Raw genomic sequence first — 14527 nt, 5'->3', positions numbered from 1 at the left:
AAGGGACAATGTCAGGAAGTAAGCCAGAAGGAGAAAGACATACCAGACAGCGTCACTTATAAGTGGAAAACAGAGAAACCAAAGCAAGGGTCAGACAAAGGCAAACTTTAAAACCAACCTTTGAAAGCAGACCATAGATCTGAAGCATCCAAGAGGGAGGGGGAGGGAAAGGAAGAGTTGGGTGAGGAGGGAGAGAGGAGAATGGTCTATGGTAGAGGACTATGGGTGCTTTGGTGGTGGGAGAGCTACAGTGATCCCACCTGAGGGAGGAGTATCTTATACTGTCAAAACACTTTCAAGGATGTAAAACAATGATATTTCAATTAAAAACAAAGAATCACCATCAGAAATTAGATAATTGGATGAGTCAGACACTACTGGGAACTGTTGCTAGAGTTACTCACTTAGCCCTCCAACTCCGTGAGATAGGTATTCTCCTTATTTCACAGACCTGGGGACTAACGTCTAAGGAAATTGACAATCGTGCCCAAAGTCATTCAGCCAATACATGAAGGCGGTGGGTTCACACCCAGGTTGGCCTGGTTGCCAAAACCACAGTCCTAGCTATTCTGTGTGACAGCTCTGCTGGGCAAAGAAACTCTCTGCTCTTAATTAAGACAAAAAACAACAACCACAATCTTAAGTCCCTAGCTTCGAAGGGTTGCAAAGCTTCAGGAAAGTGAACCACTCTCCGTTTTACATCAGTCTTCTGATAGCTTCTTCAGATCAGCAGGGAGGCACCTGGATGAAGGGTGCAGGGACCCCCCCAGCCTGAGAAGCCTGAGCTGCCTGATGGGAGGGATCTTATCCCTGTGAGGCCAGTAGCACGAGTGGGATTCAGCCAAGCAAACTGGAGCGGCATCATTTATTTCCCTAGGAAAATTATCCCCATGCACTTGAACCACACTTCTAAAGGCCTATATTGAGAGAATCCTCCACTGGAGACATGAACTCAAGTTATAATAATGGCTAATGGTTGCTTTTTGAATGCTGAGTCATAAAAATAGTATTTTATACAAACCTGGGTCATCTGATGACTAGTACAGCCAGAGATAATACAGAGCTTCAGTCTTTAGAGACAAGTCTGGCACTGATTCTAATAAAACGAAACACACTAGACTTTCCACTGTACACACAGAGTTACAACTGGTAGCCAACAAACATTGAAGTGGAATTCAATGGCTTGACTTTAGTATTTTGATTTAAAATATTTCTTATCTCTTTTATGACCCACTTTCTTCCAAATCCATAAACAATATGGTCCAGTGAGCTTGGAGCTAAACCTATTTTTTTTTTCATGTTATTGACTGGGCAAGCAAGATAAGAGATGCAAATCCCAGGATTCTACATCTAAGTGGTCATTTTTCATAGGCAAAATAGTCAATCATTTTTCATACTTCGAGTACGAAATCAGGAGAAAAATGTGCTAAAAAGAAGAGAAGCAATGCAATGACATTATGTCACAAGCAAATAGAAGCTTTTGGGGATCACAGTTGCTAGCCCCCAAATGTCACTTTCTTGTGTGTTTCAGTTCCATGGGACAACAGTACCAATGTCTACATTTCATTGTAATTTCTCCTACAATAAACTACAGAACAGAAAGGTTTCATTTGCTCTCATGCAAATTTTCAAACTCCTGAAACTGTTTTAAAACAAATAATCCCACCAAGTGATTACTGTCATGGAAAATCATGACAACTCTAAAAAGTATTTGACACAAAGTCCCACATAATAAAGGTCGAGGGCAATGAATTGTATCCATTTGAAGAGCTTCCCTTAACCTGCAGCAGCTCCTTTACACTTGGGCTTCCACATGATGTTCTTACTGTCATGCTTAAACACTCACTAATCATCCAAACTACTGAATGAATATCATTTAAACAAACTCGTAAGTGGCTTATAATATACAGTGCCAGTGATTAATGAGAAGCCATTAAATAGCTGAATATCTGGAAACTTTCCAATCAGCATTCCAAAATATATGCATAACTGACAAATCCCTCATACTAGAAACTTAGACAACCCCAGGAAAGAACTGCATGCTTATGTAAACCATACGCCACTTAGCAATGATGTGAACTTTCTGCAAAATCGTGATTTCTCTCAAAGGGAAAAAACTCATTGATCGGGACCATTAAGCATAAAGAAGTTAATGAAAGACAAACCAATTTGCATAGTCAACATAGCATTTTCTGTTTAAGACTCAAAGCTTTTCATCCTGACAGATATACTTGTCACTGAGAAGATACCATTTTTAAAAGAAAACAGAGCACAATCCAATTTCCCTTGCAAAGAGTGCAGCCAAAAGTTTACTGTGAATTATATAGCCTATTATAATACCATAAAGAAAAGCAAGCAGCTAAAATCAGTTTCTCTTTTTCCAAAAATGGCCCTGGACATTTAGTCTTCTGGAAATAAACCACGAAAGTAGTGTATACTTTTGTTCTCTTTTTCTTTTACAGAATATGTCTGCCACACCTCTGATGTTCTTTTTAAACAGAATTGCTCAAACAAAACTCAGAAAGGACCTCATCACTTTTCGATCAAAGATAGAAGTCTTGTATAATTCTGAAATATGGCTTTCTACCTTCATCCAAATAAATTCATCGCACTAAACACTATGAGCTTAGCTCAGCAAACAGTGCTAAGACCCCTGAAGTTTTTCCTTCAGGACTATTACTCACGGGCACGGGTGTGCTCCTTCATCCTCCACCGACTTGTCAAAGCCCCAGGGAATGCAGAAGGTCGGCCACGTTCCTCCTTCGAGATCCTCATCCATGGTTGGAAGCCAAAACAGTCCACCTTTGCCTAGAGAGTGAGAGACAGAACTCTGTTCTTTATTCTTTTCTAAGAAGAAAGCATGTATCACAACAAACAATTGCTAGACAAGAAGAGAGCGAGGGAGGAGGAGGAAAGGATGATGAGAAGCCAATCACATTTCATCACTCTGCTACTTGGAAACTAGATATGCTTAAACAATCATGTGCTTGGAGAGATTTGAGGATGCAAAAGAGGAGAAGCTCTGTCGAGTGTAAATTATTAATGGGGACTTTTTTCCTGACCACGAGCAAAGACATACAGGTTACTCATTTCAGAAAAAAGCAATGAGGTTTGGCGTGGTGTGCAGAAATCGATAAGAAACAAGATTTCTCACGGAAGTTCTGTCACTGATCCCAACGAATCAGGACGACCCAGTGCAGTCAGGACGGAAGCTCTATTTCACAGGGAATGGAGAGGCACCTTCTGAAGGTCTGAGGAGGCATTTCAGCCATTTGCCTCTGGCAGAACTTGAACATTTGCTCCTCCCATCTGAGAAGTGGGAGCTGGGGGGAGCCACCCACAGGCAATGCTCACAGCTCTCCCAGGCTTCACAGCGCTGCTTAGCCTCTCGCATGTCTTTCTTGTGTTTCATCCTAATTTGAGATGTATCACATCTATCATAAAACTATTTGAAAGCTGCCAGTGTTAATGCTAAATCCTCCCCAGTAAATGATATTCAGTGGGAAAATGCTGATCCCGAAGACTGTTAGGAAGCTCTGGCTCCCAGGGCACAGGCAGGAGACCCTTGGGGCACACCGGACTGGGGTATGGAGCATCTCCTTCTCTAGGCCAGCGTTTCTCAGCCTTGGCATTATTGACATTTGAGACTGGATGTTTCTTTGCTGTGGGGCTGAGAGGCTGAAGCTGTGCTTCGAGGCTCCTATGGAAAAGGGCGCAGAGTGGACAGGGAAAAGAGAGGTGTTGGGCCCTACTTTCTTTGAGATAAGAAAAAAGGAACTTTTCATAAACCAGAATGACGTTCTGAGATGGGAAAACTGAGATGGTGAAATCACATTCCCCTCTATGGACTAGATTCTAGAAAGAAGCTGTCTGCCTTGGGATATGCCCAGGGCATTCCACATGACCAGGATGGCTCTCTCTTGAGAGCTGGGTTCTAGAAGCAGAAGTTTCAAGACATAAAATCTCTTTATTTCTAGCCTATTTCCCAAACTGATTCCTTGGCTATGTGCTGCAGGTTTTTCTTTTGTTTTCTTTTAGCTTGGAAACACTCATTTCTTCAAATGCCAAGAGCTACCAACTGAATTGCTACACTCTTACATCAACGCTGGATACCAAGGATTTATTAAAGGTCTAGTGATTGGCCTGAACAATGGCAAATATGAAAGACTTAGATCACATATTGATACCCTCAACGAGCTTGTATTCTAAGATTATATACAGAAATAATACATATCGAGATCAACAGGTCTGAAAGATTTCAATGTATGCATTTATTTTGTCTTAATATAAAATTGGATTTTTTGCCTAGTTTAAAAAACTAACAGTTTTTTTATTGAGTGACTTTATTACTTATGAACATAATCATTTTTTTGCGTAGAAGAACTGGGGTGCAGGCCAAAGGTGTGTGGGGGCTGAGGTGAGAGGATTCACCAGAGACAGAGTCGGGAGCAGCACAGGTGGATCTACTGAAATCCACTGCTGAGGGGAGCAGCGGGGAGACGGGAGAGGTCTGCTGCGTCATGTGGGTTGCTCCCTGGCTGGGGATCAAACTCAGGTTGCAGAGATGGATAGCACCACCACCTGCTGATGGACAGTTGGGTTGTTGCCACCTTTGGCTATCATAACTAATGCTGCTGCTGTGAATTATAGATGTCCGAGTATCTGAGTCCCTGCTTTCAATTCATCTGCATCTATATCTAGGAGTGGAGCTGTGGGCTCATATGGCATTTCTATGTTTAACTTTTTCAGGAATCATCAAACTGATTTCCACACCCATTTTTCATTCCCGTGAGCAACACACCGGGGTTCCAGTTCTTCACAGCCTCGCCAACACCTGCTAGTTTACATCTTCCTTTGTCAACGCTTCAGTAATTTAAAGCTTTTGGAGAATACTTTATCCTGGTCTGGATAACTGACTCCCACCACTGTCAGGAACAGGAGCCCTCCCTCTTACTCCCTTGACAGATATCTGTGACAGTGCCACGCAGAGTTGGCAAAGTATGTCTCAAAGTAATAGAGTTGGTTCTACAGCATCAGGGAAAACTTATTTTGATAGGATGCTGAGAACAAGGACACCTTTAAATTTACGCTAAATATATGCTATTTGGAATTCCTGGGTGCATTTTTAGTACTTCCCTGTATACAGATTTCTGCCCTTCTCACATGGCTGACACAGTGGTAACACAGAATGAACATATTAACCCTAAAAAATATGTCATCAGGCTTCCCTGATGGTGCAAGGGGTTAAGTCTCAGCACTATCAAGCTACCACCAGCCACTGCAACATGAGTTTGATCCCCTGCCTGGGAGCTGACCCACATGCCACAGCAGACCTCTCCTGTCTTGCGCGCTGCTCCCCTCAGCAGTGTGTTTCAGTAGATCCGCCTGTTCTGCTCCCCAGTCTCTCTGGTGAATCCTCTCACCACCCACACCACTGGCCTACACCCCAGCTCTTGTATGCATAAATAAATAAAAATAAATCTTTAAAAAATATATCATCCCCAAATAAATTATTTGAAGCTGAACCACCCCTTTGAAGAGCAGCTTACTTGGTGTTTTGTAAAAATGTTTTTCTCTACTTAACAATAAAGGCTGACTTTATTGAAAACCGAGAAATGGTGGTACTACTTTCTGTTATCTACATGTTATCATTTATGTCTCTATTTCCCTTTATTTTCTCTGAAAGGGAATAAGGAAATATAACATGGCAGGGCAAGGATAAAAGCCAATCTTTTTCAACTTTGAACTTAGTTAGAAATAAACACAAAATGAGATTTTATCCTTACTTTTATCCTTTCAGCAGAAAGAAAAGGAAATGTCATTAAAAACATAAATTGATTATAGTCTTTTGAAATTGGATGGGAAATTTTCCTCCCAAACTCTTTTTCTCAATCTTAATGCTCCAGTAATATTGTACAGGGTTCAGATAAGTTGGCTATTAAGAAAATTAGCTCTGAACATACAAGTGGTACTCAAAAGCCTGTCTAGCCATGAAAGATTTAAGTTGAATTGTACCTGCAATGACAAATGGGGAGAGGATTAGGAAAGCTCATTACTTAGAATCCACACAGCAATTCATATTTTCTATGCATCTATAATCAGAGGCAAGTCGTCTATAATCACAAGGCCTTGTGCATTTTTCAGTGGACAGCATTTTCCATAGAATTCATAATGGCAGCGTATCATAGTCCCATCAATCTTCCTTCCCCGTCCCTCTGTCAGTGTTTACCCAGCAGCCAAAGTGAGCCAGGCACTGCGCGAGGCCAAGGACTAGCAGAGGAGTCGAGGAACAAACCAGGTCTGGGCAAGGTCACTGACTCCAATACCCTCCCCGCAATGTTTGAGACTGCAGGTTGCTCTTGCGTCGTACGAGTGCGAGGGTTTTGCCTCCTTGCCTGAGCCCTTGGACTTGATCATTCTTTATGAAGTGCCAGTGTACACTCATCTACTGTTTGGCTCTCATCGTGGCTTTATCCCTGGGCACTGCTCTTGAGGTCGACTTCACCCCCTCTACCTCTACACTCTACGTCTTCTAAGCCAGTTCTAGTCCCCCTCCCTTTCCTCACTCTGCAATTCTGTCTAGTTGCAAAGTCAATACTCCCAATAACGGCTGGGATTAATGATGACAAAACACAGGGTTCTGTTATATCTGAATTTCAAGTAAACAGTCAATCTTTTAGTCTAAGTATATTCCACACAGTACTTGGGATGAAACATACTTATACTAAACAGTTATTTGATGTTATCTGAAATTCAGATATAACTGGGAGTCCTGCGTTTCTATGTGCTAAATTCGATAACTGTAGTCAGGGCAGATAAAACACAGTCACTCCCCAAGGAACAGAGCCCGTGAATCAATGTGCATGCTGCTGGACGAACCACAAGAGAACGTGCGTGGGACGGGTCTGAGGTCAGGCCCCTCCAGAAGCAGGCCCTGGGCTAATGATCTGAGTGCAAGTGGTTCATTTGGGAGGTGACATAAGAGAGGAAGGGAAGGAAGCCAACACTGTATGCATTAACCAACAGGCGACTGCTGTGAAGTGAGAAGCTTCTTCAGAGATGTCTGCCCCAAGGCCTTCTCTGCCTTCCGCTGGCATTTGGCATGGGATGAGGACCACCCTTGGGAACCTTGACTGCCCAGTGTTTCCAGCCAAGCATGTCTCGGCAGCTGGTGACCGTCTTTGGCAGAGAGTCAGAGGTGCTGGCGACATAGCCAGCAGAAGTGGTGAGAGCCAAGGGGACATGGGCAGGCACTGCTGGGACAGCATCTGCCTCGGTGCTATCTCCGGAGCACGAGCCCCACACAAACTGAGTTAATTTGGGAGTCAAATAGAAGTCCAAAAAATGCAAGTAAAAACTAGCAAAGACCTTGAAGATAATCTAGTCCAGCTCCCTGTTTCACAGACCAGGATGCTATGGCCCAAAGAGTTTCTTATCCTTGGGCCTCTGGCAGCTCCAAGATGCTACTTCCATTACTGTCAGGTCACCATCAAACAGAGATGGGGAATGTTCACATTTCATAGAGCTCAGTCTTACCTCTCCACATCCCAAAGGGAAGCAGCTCTTTGAATTTGGCTTCAGTGGGTGCTGGCCAACACAAGTTATCTGGGCGCTACGATAGGGCCCTTTCATCGTAAGCTGAAAACCCTGCCTCCAGCCTGGGTCTGGGGGACAGAGCAGCGTGTACATGAGGACACAGAGGTCATCCTGCCAGATGACGTCTCTGCTGCTTTTCTGCTGCCCGTCCTTCTGGTCAACAAGCACCTGGGCTCCCCCATCCACGCCGCGGTGCCTGTAAAGCAGTTCATCCGGGGGTGGATGGAGTATTTCCAGGCAGGACCAGGCCAGCCTCCCTGCTCCACTCTGTCACTCTAGTACTCCTTCAGAGGGGTCCCACACACACCTTAGAGGTGGTTAGAATCTTTGCTCTGGTTTCCTCCCAAATTTGGGGTGGAGGTCAGGTGGGCTCAAGGCATCACATCTCTCAACGTCCACAGATTTGCCATCTATAACAGGTCATATAAAAAGGAGATATTCCAGTTCCTGGCACAGGTCTGCCACATAGTAGATGCTCAGTAAATGTTCCATGAATGGGGGGGGGGGGCACACTCCCCGAGTTGAAACTTATTGCTCATCTTCATGTAAAAATTCAATGGAGTCTGCTTCTTCTTGCTCAGTTGGAAAGCTTTGCTCTGATGATGTGTTCATAGTCTGTGGTCTGTGACACAGGCTGGTAAGTATGGGAAGAAATGCCCAATGCAAATGTGACCTGACCAACATTTCTACAGATCTCATGATATCTGAGGTATCCACGGGCTTTTACTTACTTATGCATTTATAATTTAAACCAAGACAAGAAAACCAATCAAAATAATGCAATTGATTCTAAGTTAATAAAGACAAATCTTTCTTCTCAAACCAGAATGTTTGTACTGCAATATGTAGCATCTAATAATTTTCTAACCTGGCTTATAAATGACCTCACAATAAGTCAGAGAAATTAAATTGGGATTTGAATGCTGTATCTGACATTATTTTTTTTTTTTACTTCTTCACTCAGTCTCCCAGACCCACTTAAAAGATTACAGATGTAAGTGACCGCTGACCAGAGTCACTTTACAATCAGTGGCGCCCCGGGGGACACAGCGGGAGATGCTAAGCCACAGAAGGAGCCTGTTGCTCCAAGCACGCACATGCCGAACTACAGAGCTGGACCCATCTGCAAGGCTCTGAATGCCTTCAACGTACAGGTAATACAAGCTTCACGTCTGTTTAATGAGAACACACTTTCTTGAAATCATGTTTTCGGAGAAGCCAGTTGAATATCACTGACTGCACTTCAATAGGTAGCAACTAATACTTCTCTAACCTGGCGTATAAATGACCTTCAGCCGGTACCACTTTGAGTTTCTCTGTGAACATAGTCTTAGATTCTAGGGAATCCAGATGTGAGCCCTGAGAAGGATCTGGGACACCCGTGAGGCCATTCCACAAATGACAAAAGCAACAGCCAGAGAAGACAGGTGAGCTTCTCTAGCCCAGGATTCAGCAACGTTTCACTGGGAAGGGCCAGATGGTAAATATTTTAGGTTTTGTGGATCACGTGGGCTCTGTCACACCTGCTCAGCTAGCATGGCTGTGTTCCAATAAAACTAAATTTACAAAAACTGGTGGTGGCTTGGACTTGTCCTATGGGCCGCAATTTGCCAAACCCTGATCTAGATGGCCCAGCTGAATAATGTCAGAGCCAGGCGAGAGCCAGCTTCCACGGCTGGCCATGCTTATGTGTTTCTTCACCTAACACCTATTCAGAGTCTGCGGAGCGCCAGGCATGAGGAGGATGGCAGGGCCTTCTGGAGCAGCTGGTGAGCTCCAAGTTCAGCCTACAATATTCTGCCTACAGGGGTAAAGTTTGAAAATCCCCACTCCTCATATCTCAGGAAAACCTCTCTAATTTCTGCTCATGAAAAAGTTCTATGGGACACAAAAAAAAATGATCTCTTTTAGAGCTAGGAGCACAATAGACCTGCTTTTGTATGTCTGTGTTCCCAAACGATTAGGTCTCCTGACAATTTTATTACCAGACATGAACCATCAAAATTTCTGGGCCCAGCATCCCTACTCAACTCCTAGGTCATTCCCATTTCTTCCAGGGAGTTCCCACAGCCTCTGGCTCACCCTACAACCCCATCCTTTTTCATCCATGTCTCTGCCGTATGATATCAGAGCGAGGAACTGGTTTCAGAGACAAATGAGGAGACTGCAGTCATGTGCCCCATGATGATGTTTCTACCGCTGACAGCCCCGACACAGAGTGGCAGGCCCTAAAGCAGCCTTAGGTGTGTGCCAGGCTGTACCATTGTACATTGTGCAACTACACTGGGGCGTTTGCACAAGTAGGAAACTGCCCTGTGAAGCACTTCTGGGGACACAGCCCTTGTCATCAAATGTGTGTTTACTGTGGAGCCGCAGGGACCAGCTCCGGTGAAGCAGAGGGACAGGATAGATGCGGAGTCATTCATGAAACCTTCCCACAAAGAGCTACCAGCTCCAGCAACATTCTGGGACAAGGCAGTGAACTGGAGAGGTGAGGTCCCATTCTAGAGGGGCTTAAAGTAGAATGGGGAGGGTATTAAATAGATAGTGATACTGCCGGTGAAAACAGATAAGTAAAGAGAGTAGCTGAATGGAGGGTGAGTGGGGACTGGAGAGGGAAGGGGTTGTGGAAAATACAGTGATCTGAGAAGAGCCTTCTGAGTGACATCCTCGGGGAGCCACCTCAGGGACCATGACGAAAAGAAGCGCCGTGTAAGTGGCCTCAGCAGACGGTCTCGTGCATTGTGTGGTTAGGCTAGAGCCGGGAGGTAAGCATGAGAAAGGCGTGAGGTGAGGTCGAAACAGAAGGTACCAAGTGGCTGTAAGCGGGAGAGACCCAAGATAGTCCGCTGAGTGCAGGACAAAAACATCAGCACTTTTGTTTAAATGTATTTTATCTAAAATAAGAGGAGAGAATTTAAGCTTTGCTAATGGGTCATATGAAAATGGCCACTGATACACTCTGTCAGGATGGCTGAAGGTCATGAGCCAGGCGTGTTACCAGGACTCTCCTGAGTGAAGAGCTCTCAAAGGGTCTGTCGGACAGCTGCGATGCTTTTGTTCTGCTGCAGATGGTGTGTGCCTTGTTACGTGAACTTACAAATTATATTCTCTAGTTGCAATGAAATGAACCCTCACTCAACAAATGGATTCCTTAAAATGCTCTGGAATCAAGGACTGAAAGTGATGCTAATCATGCAAGTGTCAGCGAAAAGCAAGAAAATGGTAGCGCTTACGTGTCCTCTTCTAGTGTAAGCTCTTTAACACTGACGAGTCCTGGGTAAAAATAAAAGGATCTAATCGAGTACTTTCCAAAGTGTCTGACTGCCACCTTTCACATCATGACTCCATATTTAGCTGTGGGTAAATACAGACAGCTGTAGAGATATAGGTACAGGAGTGAAATAAGAGTTCCTCAAAACAATACTTACCAGTAGTGTACCCTGGCATTTTCTCTTCTATTTTATTTTCTTAAATAATATCAGTTATTATTAATATCAGAAAACGCCAGTAGGTAATACTACACAGTTTGAAAAATACTGATACACTCAGATTTGAGGAGAAATCAGCCACAAAAAAATCGAAACTAAGACAACTGTCTAAATATGGATTAACATCCATTACTGTTAACCATCAACCTCACCACAAAAGTACATTTCCCCCTTAGAAATTGGCTAATGGTAGCATGAAGTCATCACAATTTTCAAAATATTTTAAAAACTAAAGATCCAGACCATGAAAAGAAACCACTACTGTAGTGCTTGTAATATTAAAAACCATGAGACGGTGTTCAATCCATTGCTTAACAAAATTCTACTTAACAAAAAAAAAATATTTTTGTTGTTCATGGTTCTAAGTCTCCTTTAAGATCTCTTAATACAATAACTCAGTAGTATATGCAGATAATCTATAAATAACCATGTATACATACATGACACAACATATACGTGTATTTTCTTTCTCCCTCCTCCCTCCCTTCTTTTTTGCTGAGATGAAGTGTGAACAAATAATTTGGGAGAGCACCATTATCGCTCACTGTGTTTGTCAACCCTGGTGCTCCAAGATCGATGTATGGATTTCCAGGATGTTAACACTGAGAACTGCTTTAGCCTAAACACAATGGTTTCAGTCCTTTATTTCCTTAGCACTGTCCTAGAAACTGCCTACTTTGTGAAGGGCTTCTCTCTAAACAAGTGACTGATGGACATAAACTATCACAAGACCAGGCCACATAGCAATTATTCCTACACCAAATCCTTGAATAAATTGGTTCATTTTGACTCAGCTCATGCTACACTTCAGATATCCTTTCAGAAAAATCAAATGTGTGAAAGGATGTGGTGTGGTCGAATCACCACTCAAGTTTACCAGGCACATAATCTGCCCTGGTTAAAGGAATGCTCTTTGGAGAGAAATAAATTTGAACTAGTCATATTATTTTTTTATTTATTTATGCATACAAGAACTGGGGTACAGGCCAGAGGTGTGGGGGGTGAGAGGATTCACCAGAGACAGAGTGTGGGGCAGAACAGGCAGACTGACTGAAATACACTGCTGAGGGGAGCAGCGGGCGAATCAGGAGAGGTCTGCTGTACCATGTGGGTTGCTCCCTGGCTGGGGATTGAACTTGTGCTGCAGTGGCTGCGGATAGCTTCATAGGTTGTGTCTTAACCCCTTGCACCACCAGGGAGGTCCTGAAGTAGTCATATTAGATCTATAAACCTAAGCTAATGCTTTAGTCTTTCATTGTCTGTTTCCATATTCATAAAATGCTGAAGGTACTTCCATCTAATTAATCAGATTACAGGGGTTAATTCCTAGATCTAGGAAAAGCTCACTTTAGCACACTGTTGGGTACAGAAAAAGTGCCCCAGAGCTATGGCGATCACTGTGGCTGTTGTCACAGTTCTCTTTCCTGTGTAGATTCTGGTCTGTGTAGCATATCTTCTTATGTGGGATACAACTCACATAGATATGCCTGAAGAAAATTCAAGTCACACTTTTCACATTTATAACAAAACCATACCATCCCAATTATATTTACAAGAAAACTAAAACAATCTTGGAGTCAGATCTATGACTGTGCTCTCTCAGCCACTTTCTGTTTCCACAGCCACTAGGTTAACTTTCAAAATGATTATAAACACTCACCTGTGTTTTTCAAAGATGAAGATGAAATGGAAGGACAGGGCTTGGAATCCTGCATTTTGTTTTCTGCTCTCTGGGTAAAGTTAGGTCTTTAACAAGCTTATTTTTTTCTTGTGGTCTCTTTTCCATCCATCTATAAGAGAAATGATACCTGTTTTTGAGTCTTCTTTATACAGAATGTGTTAGGCCTTTTTAGAAAACAGCATAACTTCCTCAGTTTTACTCAATGCAAGAAGTCTTCCCCTGCAAATGTAGCAAATAGTTGTTCTTCTGACTTTTCTACTTCTACCACTCTCAAATAATAAACTTTTAGAAACTACTATATATAAAAGAAGTATATTTTTGTATAAAAGAAGTATTTTTGTACATTTTTCTGTATAAGAACATTTACTAGGAAAAAAAAGAACATTTACGGGCCTCCCCGGTGGCGCAGCGGTTGAGCGCTGGGCTGCGAGGCTGCCCGCAGCCTCTGCAGCGCCAGTTCGATCCCCGGATGCTACCTGGTCACTGGAGGAGGGTCCCACATGGCCCGCAGACCTCTCCTGCCGCCCGCTGCTCCCCTCAGCAGTGTCCTTCGGTCCTTCTGCCTGCTCTGCTCCCTGCTCTGGCTCTGGTGAATCCTCTCACCCTCCCGCGCTTCTGACTGTACCCAGTGCTTGTATAAATAAATAAATAAATCTTTAAAAAAAAAAAAAAGAACATTTACTAGAGAAAAACCAGGATTATTATGGAGTGAAACATTCACATCAGACTACAAACAGAAGCCAAGAATGACAACAGAATAAAAGTGCTCGCAGGCTAATGGGAAGTGTCCAGTAAACTTCTGGATGCATCCTTGTTTGCGGGGCACTAACAGATGGGTGAAAGTCTTCATGGGTAAATAAGGCATCAATTTTCTACAAAATTCTCTACAATATTCTCTTAGCAACAAAAGAATGACAGGATATTTTTGCATATAAATCCTGAGGCCTGACTGCTTTTGCATTTGCTATAACCCTCAGTCACTCAGGGGAAAGCACACACTTTCCCCAAAGGACAACAACAGCTCACATCCTTCCATTCTGTACGCAAATTAACAGCATGGCATCTTCCCCTCCCCTGCTCCTCACCCTGCTCAAAGTCTCTGCTTACTCTCCTGGGCTCTGGCACCCCCTAGGTGGCTTCCTCTGTTCTCACCCCTTCTCTGGTGCATCTGACCACTGGTTTAGTGCTGCCCATGCAATGCCCTTCAAGTGCCCTCAGTCTGCACCCAGGCTCCTCTCTGCTTGCTCCCTCATTCCTTCGCTCCTGTTAACTTTCCCAGCAGTCTGTGTTTATTCGTTGCACATACTCCTGGTAGAAGTTATTTTCACAGACCCATGCAATGTGTGCAACTTGCCAAGGCCGCAGCATGTGTGGGAATCCAGATTCCCTTCCTCTGCCTCTGCCTGGCAGCCTATTGTCCCCTTCCGTTAGCACCTGCAGCAAAATTCTGACAGTACCATGATATCCAAGGCAACCAATTGCAAGATCCTAAACATAGAATTATTTCAATGCAAGAGAAAGCACAACACAAAGCCAAGTAACAGGCGAACAAGGCACATGCCTTAACATATGTCTTGATGGATGCTAAATTAAGTCAAAGTAATTTCTGGCTGTCATAAGAGTTTTTTCACAAATTACACAAAGAATGGTGTAAATTAAGAAATCATATGGCCATGCCATAATTCCTGATAAAGTGTATTAAAAGGAGGGGAAAAGATAATGGAGGAAAGAATTACTAAGCTGTCTGTGACAAGCACTT

The 14527-nt window shown here is 43.4% G+C and overlaps 1 protein-coding gene across 1 annotated transcript in view; it reads right to left on the bottom strand.

Moving 5' to 3' along the window:
- The window catches only part of FRMPD4 (FERM and PDZ domain containing 4), a gene marked incomplete at both ends in the record, with an annotated part of 645593 nt that extends 642790 nt beyond the window's left edge, over window positions 1-2803 (bottom strand). Inside the window, one exon of the mRNA XM_084258035.1 lies at window positions 2685-2803. Coding sequence (XP_084114161.1) covers window positions 2685-2779 — 95 coding nt within the window. The remainder of the gene's footprint in view (window positions 1-2684) is intronic.
- Between the last annotated feature and the right edge of the window lie 11724 nt (window positions 2804-14527).

The sequence above is a fragment of the Talpa europaea genome, assembly GCF_964194135.1.
Source record: "Talpa europaea genome assembly, chromosome: X".
Taxonomy (NCBI): domain Eukaryota; kingdom Metazoa; phylum Chordata; class Mammalia; order Eulipotyphla; family Talpidae; genus Talpa; species Talpa europaea.
Note: the sequence above shows the minus strand (reverse complement) of the source record. Positions and strands in the feature narration are given on the sequence as shown.